Genomic DNA, 11478 nt, shown 5'->3' with positions numbered 1-11478 from the left:
CCATGAGGCTTGGCCGAGTACAGTTAAGACTACACGCCTCTGTGCAGAGCACACGCTGGGCGGCTAGTATGCACTAACTCTGTGTGGGCAAGCCATTAGCAGCATTATTTTAGGCGTACCTTTTCATGTTAGAAGATCACTCAACCCGAGTAGGCAGATGAACTTAGAGGAACTGAGTCCAGGGGCTGCGAAACCACCCAGGAGCTTCTGGCATAGTCCGGGCAAAATGTAACGTGGATGAAGAAGTAAATTTAGGAGGAGGCCAAAATCTACAAGCTAGACCCACTGGATGCAAGACATAAAGAAAGTTCAGTGAAGGAACTCTGAAGAGAATGGGCTCTGCAATAAATTTTTCTTACAATCAATATAAAATATTAGGCAAAGTTAAGTACAGTGGCCTTTAAGGTCCCTTCCAGCTCTAATTTCTTTTGATTTCTAACTTATTACTCTGGTTAAGTAAAGTACCTTCAGAGGGACAGAACAGTTCCTACACCTGAATGGGATGCAAAGAATAATCTGACTTCTCTTCACCAGGGGATGAGTTGAACTGTCCTTGCAGAAGAGATAACACATGGTGAGAACCCCAGATCCTAGAAGAGGGCCAGGCACACGATAAGTATTCAGCCTTTTGAAAACAAATGAACAATCATTTCCTGTCCTAGATCTTCACACCCTTTCTCTGCTGGCTACTTTCTTTCAGCTTATAAACATCCTCAATATACCCACTTAAAAAGCCCTCAGACCTATGATTCTTTGGATCTTCTTGTGGGTAACCTAAGTCTCCCCCATGCCTTCAAACACCTGTCCTCCCAAAAAGCCCAGATCCGTACCTTGGGCCCAGACCTGTCTACCAGGCCCCTCTAAAGCACTGAAGATGAAGTAAGATCCTGTCCCCCCCGCCAATCCCTTCGTACTGTGCTCTGTATCTCACAAAAAGATGCAGCTGTAAACTGTCACCCACGCTTGCTGCCCTCCCTTTTCTAACTGGTCACCAGGCCCCACCCATTCTCTCTCGGATCTGCAAAATCCAGTCCAACCTTTTATAACTTAAGTGGGACCCTTAGATTACAATTCACCCTGCACCCAATCAAGTGCCTTCCACATGGAGGTCCGAGTGAGTCTCTAAACCAGAAGTCCACCTCACTGTTCTTTAGGGTTTCCCACAGACTTCAGGATAAACATCTAAACTTCTGACAGGACAAACAAGGCCCCTTTCTGTTGGGCCCCACTAGGTTTCCAGTATCAACTCTCATTTCTTTCCCAAACCCTGAGTTCCAGTCCTGTACCTTAGTTTTGCGATATTTTCTTATATTTCTCAAACTTTGACACACACTGCTTCCTCCTGCCACCCCAGGAGCCTCTACATATCCTTAGAAAGGATGGCACCTCCTCCAAGAAGCCTACCCTGAACTTTCCCTTCCAAGATTCTGTGCTCTGCAAAGGGGAAAGGTGGGGGGGAGGGATACATTAGGAGTCTGGGATTAACATATACACGCGAGTCTATATAAAATAGATAATCAACAAGAACCTACTGCATAGCACAAGGAACTCTACTCCATATCCTGTAACAACCTGTACAGGAAAAGAATCTGAAAAAGAATGGATATATGTGTAACGGAATCACTTTGAATCACTTTGCTGTACACCTGAAACTAACACAATATTGTAAATCAACTATCCTCCAATATAAAATAAAAATTAAATTAAAAAGAAAAGATTCTGTGCTCTGTAGCACCAGAACTCACTTCTTCCAAAGCACTGACTACTGTGCTTGTGTTTACTTGCCGCCCAGTAGAAGGGAAGATTACCTAGGGCAGAAGCATCGTCTCCAGCAGCCCTTGGTTCTGACAACTCATTCAAGTGCCAGTATACTTCACACACATAACCTGCTTAATTAGTTCTACGAACCCACGGAAAGAGTGGTTTTTCATGTCATTTTACAAGTGTGGGGATTGCAGTTCAAAAGTAACCTGCCCAGGCCACAGAGAGCATAAGCCCTGGAATTCAAACCCTAAGCTGCCTTCACACCGGTGCTCTTTCCACTATATGATACGACTATTGAAAAAAAAAAAAAGATTTTTTTTTTTCCTGAGCCCTGTTTTAATGGAAAGGAAATGAAGCTGGGATATATCAATTTCCTAATCGCTTTGGTCTGTACCAGGCAAAGTCATTCAACAGACCAGGTAACATCTGTGGAACAATTAAAGATGCTCCAAACTGCGCTAAGTGTTCTACATTGTAGAGTCTACAAGCATTAACAGAGTGAGTCCTTGTAACCGCCAGAGAGAGTGAGTCCTGTTCAGCCCATGCTCCGGATGAGAACACTGAGACCTAGAAGCCTTAAGGCACTCGGCCGGGGTCACCGAGCCGGCAGGAGTCCTAGGCCGCACGCCCCGTCTAGTGCACGCACACCCGGGCACTGGGCACCGGTTCTAGTGCCCACCCTCCACCTTGCACCATCTAAAACCCCGCTTCGCAGCGCCCACACGAGAGCCCCTGGAAGCGGGAACTACAAACCCGTCTCGCCAAGCCGTGGCTGGAAGAAGCTCTGGATACAGATCGGGGGCAGAGGGTGCTCAGGGGCGGCGCCCAGTCCACCCCGCAGAGGCGGTCGGTGTTGAAGTCCAGCAGGCCCTCCCTCAGGGAGGCGCGCACGGTGGGCAGAGGCACCGAATCCTGCAATGCGCACGGGTCCTCACAGCGCCAGAAAAAGTCGGCCGTGCTGTCGCGGCACAGCTTCCCTGAGTGATTATGGGCCGAGCGCGGCCTCGGGGACGCTGGCTGCAGACACGATGCCCACACACGCCTGGAGGCCCCCGCTGGCCTCCCGGCCCCTCCGGCGGCCACCGCAGTCCACAGAGTGGTAATAAGGATCAAAGTGGTAACGGTCCTGCGTTCTTTTTCTTCTTGCCTTATTTCAGAACCGGCATCGCTGGCGTCAGGCAGTCCGGTAATCGGGTCCGGCGGACCGGTAATTGGGTTCATTTGCCTCTGCGTTATCTGCCTGCCATCTGCTTCCTGGAGGTGACCAGGCTTTACTTTATCATCTCTTTCTTCTTCTTCCACGTGTGTTCCCGGTCTTACTCTTCCCGGCTCTTCTGCAGGGAGCGGTCCAGCAACTCGTTCTCTGGATGTAACTCTACGTCTCTTTTCCTCCGGATGGTCTGGATGATTTCGTGAGCAGCATCGTGGGGTTTGTCGTAGACCGGCAGCGGCCACGGGTAGACAGCGGGCTCGGCCCCCACGGGCGACTCCAGCCTCAGCTCCAACTTCTCCCCAATGTCTTCGCGCGCGGCCCCCACACCAGGCTAGTCTGGCGGTTGGGGGAGGGGCGGGGCGCCGCCTTTTTTTTTTTTTTTAATATTTATTTATTTGGCTGTGCCTGGTCTCAGTTGCGCCGCGTGGGATCTTTGTTGCTGCATGCGGGATCTTCATTGTGGCATGCAGGATCTTTTAGTTGCGGCATGCAGGGTCTTTAGTTGTGGCATGCGAACTCTTAGTTGCGGCATGTGGGGTCTAGTTCCCTGACCAGGGATCAAACCTGGGCCCCCTGCATTGGGAGTGTGGAGTCTTAGCCACTGGACCACCAGGGGAGTCCCAGTACCATGCTGTCTTGATGCTGTAGCTTTGTAATAAGTTTAAAAATCACAAAGGCTGAGTCCTCCAACTTTGTTCTTCTTTTCAAGATTGTTTTGGCTTTTTGGGGCCCTTGCATTTTCACATACCTTTTAGGATCAATTTGTCTATTACTGCAGAAAAAAAGGCAGTTGGGATTTTGATAGTGTATTGAATAAGCAGGTCAATTTTGGAAGTATTGTCATCTTAATGATATTAAATCTAATAATCCATGAACATGGGGTATTTTCTAATTTCTGTAGGTCTTTTAAATTTCTTGAAATGATGTTATATAGTTTTCAGTGTATAAGACTTGTTCTTTTTTTGTTAAATTTCTTACTAAATATTTTATTCTTTTTAATGATACTGTAAATGGAATTGTTTTCTTTATTTCTTTTCTGGATTGTTCATTGCTAGTGTATACAAACACAAGTGAGTTTTATATTGGATATTGTATCCTGTAACCTTGCTGAACTTGTTTATTAGTTCTAATAGGCTTTATGTGGATTTCTTGGGGTTTCTCTATATACAAGATCACGTCATCTGTGAATAGAGATAGTTTAACTTCTTCCTTCCCAATCTGGATGCTTTTTATTTATTTATTTATTTTCCTGGGTAATTGCTGGCTTGAATCTCCAGTACAGTTTTGAATAGAAATGTTGAGAAGGCATGTCCTTGTTTTGTTTGTGACCTTGAGGGGAAAGCCGTCAACCACTCATCATTAAGTGTGATGTCAGTTGTGGATTTTTTTGTAGATTCTCTATATCTATATATGTCAATTAAGTTAAACTTTTAAATTATATTATTTAAAACTCCTATAAGCTTACTGATTTTAGTTTGCTGGCTCTATCCACTGAAAGAGGTATGCTGAAATCTCCAACAGTTGTTCTTGGATTATTTATTATTCCTTATTGGTCTGTCAGTGTTTGCTTTGTATATTTGGGGGCTATATTATTAGACATGCAAATTTCGATTTTTATATCCTATTGAATTGACTTTTCTGAATTTGAATTCTTCTTCTTTTTCTCTAGGAATACTTCAGTAAAATTTTTGTCATTCTTTTTCTTTAAAACTTTTGATACACTTACATTTTAGGCATGCCTCTTTTATTTTTTTAATGAATTTTTTTATTGGAGTATAGTTGATTTACAATGTTGTGTTAGTATCTACTGTACAGCAAAGTGAATCAGCCATATATATACATATATCTACTTTCTTCTAGACTCCCTTCCCATATAGGTCATGGAGAGGACCGAATGGAGTTCCCTGTGCTATATAGTAGGTTCTCATTAGTTATCCTTTATATATAGTAGTGTGTGTATGTCAATCCCAATCTCCCAATTTATGCACCCCGCCACCTTTCCCCCTTGGTAACCATTGTTTTCTACATCTGTGACTCAATTTCTGTTTTGTAAATAGGTTCATTTGTACCATTTTTTTAGATTCCATGTATAAGCGATATATGATATTTGTCTTTCTCTGCTGACATACTTCACTCAGTATGACAATCTCTAGGTCCATCCATGTTGCTGCAAATAGGCATGCCTCTTTTAAACAGCAAAGAGTTTGTATATGTATATGTGTGTTTTTTAAATTTAATCTGACGGTCTTAGTCTTCAACCTCAGATATTTGGTCTGATGTTATTTAATTTAATAGTGATATATTTATATATAAATATACTATTTCTTATTTTCTTTCTCCCCTCATTTCTCCTTCATCTTGACATTTTTTCCTTTTTGGGGGGATTAATCAAATATTTTGTTTTAAATATTCCATTTTCACTGTTAATTTTTCATTATTTTATTATTCTTTTAATTTTTAACCTACGTATTACATATACATCCTTGACTTACTTGATTGTAGTCTAAGTTAGATATTTTACTACTCTCTGAGCAATGCAAGGATCTTACAACATTTTAACTCCATTTACCCCTACTCTGCTTTTGGCCTGTTGTTGTTATGTATTTTAATTCTCTCTATATTTTAAACTCATAGACTAATAGTTTTGTTGTTTCGAACAGTTTATGCACATATTTATCCTATTTAGTGGCTCTTTATGCCTACTTACATTACCCTGATTTCAACTCATAATTTTTCTTCTTTCTTCTTCCTTCTTCCTATAGTATTTCGTCAATGAATCTAAACAGGTTCTCTTTGCTTCAAAATGATGTATTTCCTCTTTATTTTTGAAGGATATTCTCCCTCAGTTCTAAGTTGGTAGTTCTTTTATTTCAGCATTTAAAACATATTATTCCACTATTTTCTGTGTTCCATTGTATCTGGTGAGAATGTGACTCTTAGTCATGTAGTCACATTGTTGTTCCCTTGGAGGTATATGCCATGTTCTCTGCTTTTAAATTTTTTATTTTTCTTTTGTTGTCATAATTTAAATGATTTTATGCCTATATGTAATTATACATTTTGGATTCATGGAGCTTCTTGTTAATGTAGTTTGTGAAACTTATAGAATTGCATCTCTTCAAATATTATAATATTACTTCTACTCCATCTTCCTTCTAGTCTTGCCAAAAATATAAATTATACATATGATAGACCTTTTCCCATGTCTCATACCTCTTATACTCTTTTCTCATTTCTTGTATTTTCTCCCTGTATTTTCTTTTTTCTTTTTTTAACATCTTTATTGGAGTATAATTGCTTTACAATGGTGTGTTAGTTTCTGCTTTATAACAAAGTGAATCAGTTATACATATACATATGTCCCCATATCTCTTCCCTCTTGCGTCTCCCTCCCTCCCACCCTCCCTATCCCACCCATCTAGGTGGTCACAAAGCACCGAGCTGATCTCCCTGTGCTATGCCGCTGCTTCCCACTAGCTATCTATTTTACGTTTGGTAGTGTGTATATGTCCATGCCAGTCTCTCACTTTGTCCCAGCTTACCCTTCCCCCTCCCCATATCCTCAAGTCCATTCTCTAGTAGGTCTGCGTCTTTATTCTCGTCTTCCCCTAGGTTCTTCATGACCATTTTTTTTTAATTCCATATATATGTGTTAGCATACGGTATTTGTTTTTCTCTTTCTGACTTACTTCACTCTTACAGACTCTAGGTCCATCCACCTCACTACAAATAACTCAATTTCGTTTCTTTTTATGGCTGAGTAATATTCCATTGTATATATGTGCCACATCTTCTTTATCCATTCATCTGTTGATGGACACATAGGTTGCTTCCATGTCCTGGCTATTGTAAATAGACCCGCAATGAACATTTTGGTACATGACTCTGTGTGAATTACGGTTTTCTCAGGGTATATGCCCAGTAGTGAGATTGCTGGGTCATATGGTAGTTCTATTTTTAATTTTTTAAGGAACCTCCATACTGTTCTCCATAGTGGCTCGATCCATTTACATTCCCACCAACAGTGCAAGAGGGTTCCCTTTTCTCCACACCCTCTCCAGCATTTCTTGTTTGTAGTTTTTTTGATGATGGCCAATCTGACCAGTGTGAGATGATATCTCATTGTAGTTTTGATTTGCATTTCTCTAATGATTAATGATGTTGAGCATTCTTTCATGTGTCTGTAGGCCATCTGTATATCTTCTTTGGAGAAATGTCTATTTAGGTCTTCTGCCCATTTTTGGATTGGGTTGTTGGTTTTTTTGTTATTGAGCTGCATGAGCTGCTTGTAAATCTTGGAGATTAATCCTTTGTCAGTTGCTTCATTTGCAAATATTTTCTCCCATTCTGATGGTTGTCTTTTGGTCTTGTTTACGGTTTCCTTTGCTGTGCAAAAGCTTTTAAGTTTCATTAGGTCCCATTTGTTTATTTGTGTTCTTATTTCCATTTCTCTGGGAGCTGGGTCAAAAAGAATCTTGCTGTGCTGTATGTCATAGAGTGTTCTGCCTATGTTTTCCTCTAAGAGTTTGATGGTGTCTGGCCTTACACTTAGGTCTTTAATCCATTTTGAGTTTATTTTTGTGCATGGTGTCAGGGAGTGTTCTAATTTCATACTTTTACATGTACCTGTCCAATTTTCCCAGCACCACTTATTGAAGAGGCTGTCTTTTCTCCACTGTATATGCTTGCCTCCTTTATCAAAGATAATGTGTATTCTGCTGTTTTTGGATGGAATGTCCTACAAATATCAATTAAGTCCATCTTGTTTAATGTATCATTTAAAGCTTGTGTTTCCTTATTTATTTTCATTTTGGATGATCTGTCCATTGGTGAAAGTGCGGTGTTAATGTCCCCTAATTTGATTGTATTCCTGTCGATTTCCCCTTTCATGGCTGTTAGTATTTGCCTTATGTATTGAGGTGCTCCTGTGTTGGGTGGATAAATATTTACAATTGTTATATCTTCTTCTTGGATTGCTCCCTTGATCATTATGTAGTGTCCTTCTTTGTCTGTTGTAATAGTCTTTGTTTTAGAGTCTATTTTGTCTGATATGAGAATTGCTACTCCTTTCTTTTGATTTCCATTTGCGTGGAATATCTTTTTCCAACCCCTCACTTTCAGTCTGTATGTGTCCCTAGGTCTGAAGTGGGTCTCTTGTCGTCAGCGTATATACGGGTCTTGTTTTTGTATCCATTCAGCCAATCTATGTCTTTTGGTTGGAGCATTTAATCCATTTATTTTTTAAATTTTTTATTGTTTTTGACATTTCATGGTATTTACTCTCTGATCCGTGTCTAGATAGTCTATGCTGGTGGCTGACCAGCACCCTTCATTTATATTTAGGACAAAAATAGCATGCGACCCTAGAGCTTTAGCCATGCCTCGGGCTCACAAGCTGGGCCAGGCTACCGTATTTCAGGTACTCGTGACTCACAGGCCTTGTTGTGAATGTACAAATCCTGCTAGAAGTCAGGCCTAATGAGCACTTCTCATGTGGTCAGCACTGTGTCCAGGGCTGTCGGGGATATAAATATATCCCCCGATGAGAGAAGCATCTCTTTTGGGGAGTGATGAAAACTTTCCCACACAGAACAACGAAAGATTCAAAGACAGTATGCAATCAAGTGCTAACCTGTGGAGAAATGCAGTTAGGAGTGTGATAGTGCTTTAGGGAATTCGGGGATTTCGCGAAGGGAGAGAAGTGTTTTGAATCACAGCTGCCATTTCAGTAGGATTTATCTCAGTCATGAGGAGGGAACCATCTACATCTGTGGCCGTCCTTTGGAACTGTAGACTGGTGCGCATGCCCTCTCTTTCAGGAAGAGATAGAAATCTTTGGTTTGATACTGACAGCACAGTCCTAGATTTCTATAGCTTTGGTAGACTACCAGTGACTGTACAGAACTTACCGTATATATATAACTAGTTTGAGCAGCATGTGCCGATGTAGTTTTTGTTCAAACTGCCCCTCTTTTTTGAGAAATAAGGTTCAGCAAGACGTTGGCCCAGTAGGGCGTGTTTGCAGCAAGCAGGTTTTGAACCTCAGTGTCATTTTCACAGAGCCAATCTTAGTCTTTCAATTATGTACTGTGGTTGTGAAGAGTTCAAGAGCGCCTTAAAGGTCTCCTCATTACTGAAAGCTTGACATTTTCCTGTGTGTGTGCTTCTATCCTGTGTGGAAACAGCATGTGGATTATCCATCCCTATGACTAGCATTTCCCTGCAGGGGCTGTGGAAGAATTATACGCCCACAGACTAGGCAAAGGCAGAACACTGCTGATGTAACTGTAAGGATCCATAAGTGTGATTTTTTTTTTTTTAACCTGTTGAGGCTGTTTTTTTTCCCCTCCATGGGCACACATCTCTGAAATAATTTTAGAAATGAAAAGGGGAAATGGCTTGTTGACAAATTCTCGCTTTACACACAGCTTTTCAGGAATGCTCCGAAAGCATCGAGGGAGGCGGGGCTGTACTCGGAGGCTCGCTCTCTGGTGTGGATTCTGTGATGCAGAGTGAGGGTCGAGCTCCGGGTGAAGGCCTTGCCACACTTCGTGCACTTATAGGGCTTTTCTCGGGTGTGAATTCTCTGATGCAAAATAAGGTATGAGTTTCGGTTGAAAGCCTTTCCACATTCACTACATTCATAGGGCTTTTCCCCCGTGTGGATTCTCTGATGCTTAGTGAGGTCTGAGCTCTGGCTGAAGGCCTTCCCACACTCGTTACATTCGTAGGGTTTCTCCCCAGAGTGGATCCGCTGATGCAGAATGAGATTTGAACTGTGACTGAAGGCTTTGCCACACTCATTACATTCATGAGGCTTCTCTCCTGTGTGGATTCGCTGATGCAGAACAAGGTTTGAGTTAAGACTGAAGGCTTTCCCACACTCACTACATTCATAGGGCTTTTCTCCGGTGTGGATTATTTTATGGTGAATAAGGCTTGAACTCCTTGTGAAGCATTTACCACATTCATCACATCTGTGGGACTTCGCTCCTGTCGGAACTTCTTCAGGGGTGTTGAAGTTTGAGCTCAGACTGAAGCTTCTCCCCAGTCCTTTACCCTTTTCCCTTGGACCTCGCTCTCCTGTGCTGGGTTTGTTTTTTTTTTTTCCTTGACTGTAGCTGGCCCCGGATCTCTCTTTTCTTTTCCAGTTTTCTCCTCTGGGTTTCTCTGCTGCCTTTCTACTACTCTGCCCTGCTGTTCACGTTTTTCTCTGAAATCTTTCTGGAATTTTCCTGTGGTCTCCCCATGTGATGCTGAGTCTTCTGCAATTTCAGCCTTTGAGGTGGACTCCTCATTCTCATTCCTGTTTTCACAACCCTGGGAAATCACGTTCCCATAATTCTCCTGTCTGGTGTCCCTATTCAGATTCCTCCGAGCCAGGTTCTGACATCCCCATTCCTCCAGGATGAGGCACACGGCCATGTCCTCGATCTTCACCATTGCCTGGGAATCTGCCGAGAACAGTGCAGATGCCATCACCTGGTCTCTGGGACCCCCCTCGTGATGAGGGGCAGGAACGTGGGTGGCAGGGAGAGCCCGTGGTTGTAAGAGGTGGGGTTTCCGAGATGAATGCTTGAAATGGGACTGGGTGGCCTCATGAGGAAGGTCAAAGCTCGAGGACTCCTGTACTGGATCCAGAGGCACCATCCCCCTTGCGAGCATCTCAGGTCCATGAACTTGACCTGGGACCTGCTGTCCTGATAAATCCAGCTCCAGATCTTCCAGAAGGGTCACAGCCTCCTCCCCACTATCGGGACGGTATTCCTGCAGCCAGACCTGGAGCTCCTTGGGCAGAATAGAAAGGAACTGCTCCAGCACCAGCAGCTCCACGATCTGCTCCTTGGTGTTTATCTCTGGTCGCAGCCACTGGTGACAAAGTTCCTTCAGTCGACTCAGGGCCTCTCGAGGCCCAAAAGTGTTCTGGTAACAGAAGTGCCTGAACCGCTGGCGGAAGATCTCTGGCTCGGGAGGAGGAGACTCCTGCAGACTGGCGTCCTGCCCCCACATGTGCTCTTCCTCATCTTCCTCTTTGACCTTCACTATCACGATGCCGTCCTTCTCCTGGGCAGCGTGGGGGGACAGACCGGTGGCTTCCCTTGACTCAGCAGTCATCATTCAGGCTCAGGGAACTGACTTGATCCAAACGGGGTCTGTGCTCTCCTTTCTGTCCTGGGAAATGTTTTCTGGTATCTGTTTCTGTACTATTCCGTGAGCCCCGGGAGCGGCCTGGGAGCGCTGGGCGAGCAAGGGGAGCTGACTCGGGGGCTCAGGCCGGCCGAAGGGGGCCGCGCACGGACCTAGGCCCTCCCGATGCCTCGACACAGACACAATGAGACAATCCATTTATATTTAAGGTAATTATCGCTATGTATGTTCCTATTACCATTTTCTTAATTGTTTTGGGTTTGTTATTGTAGGTCTTTTCCTTCTCTTGTGTTTCCTGCCTAGAGAAGTTCCTTTAGCATTTGTTGTAAAGCTGGTTTGGTGATGCTGAATTC

The 11478-nt window shown here is 43.2% G+C and overlaps 1 protein-coding gene across 1 annotated transcript; it reads right to left on the bottom strand.

Moving 5' to 3' along the window:
- Window positions 1–9395: 9395 nt before the first annotated feature.
- Window positions 9396–11266, bottom strand: LOC137756539 (zinc finger protein with KRAB and SCAN domains 1-like). The gene is given in 2 exon segments (XM_068532856.1): window positions 9396–10079; window positions 10082–11266. Coding segments are annotated over 2 exon segments (1698 nt in total). The 5' UTR covers window positions 11096–11266.
- Window positions 11267–11478: the final 212 nt, after the last annotated feature.

The sequence above is a fragment of the Eschrichtius robustus genome, chromosome X, assembly GCF_028021215.1.
Source record: "Eschrichtius robustus isolate mEscRob2 chromosome X, mEscRob2.pri, whole genome shotgun sequence".
NCBI classification, from domain to species: domain Eukaryota; kingdom Metazoa; phylum Chordata; class Mammalia; order Artiodactyla; family Eschrichtiidae; genus Eschrichtius; species Eschrichtius robustus.
The sequence above is the reverse complement of the archived record's forward strand: the minus strand, read 5'-3'. Positions and strand labels throughout refer to the sequence as shown.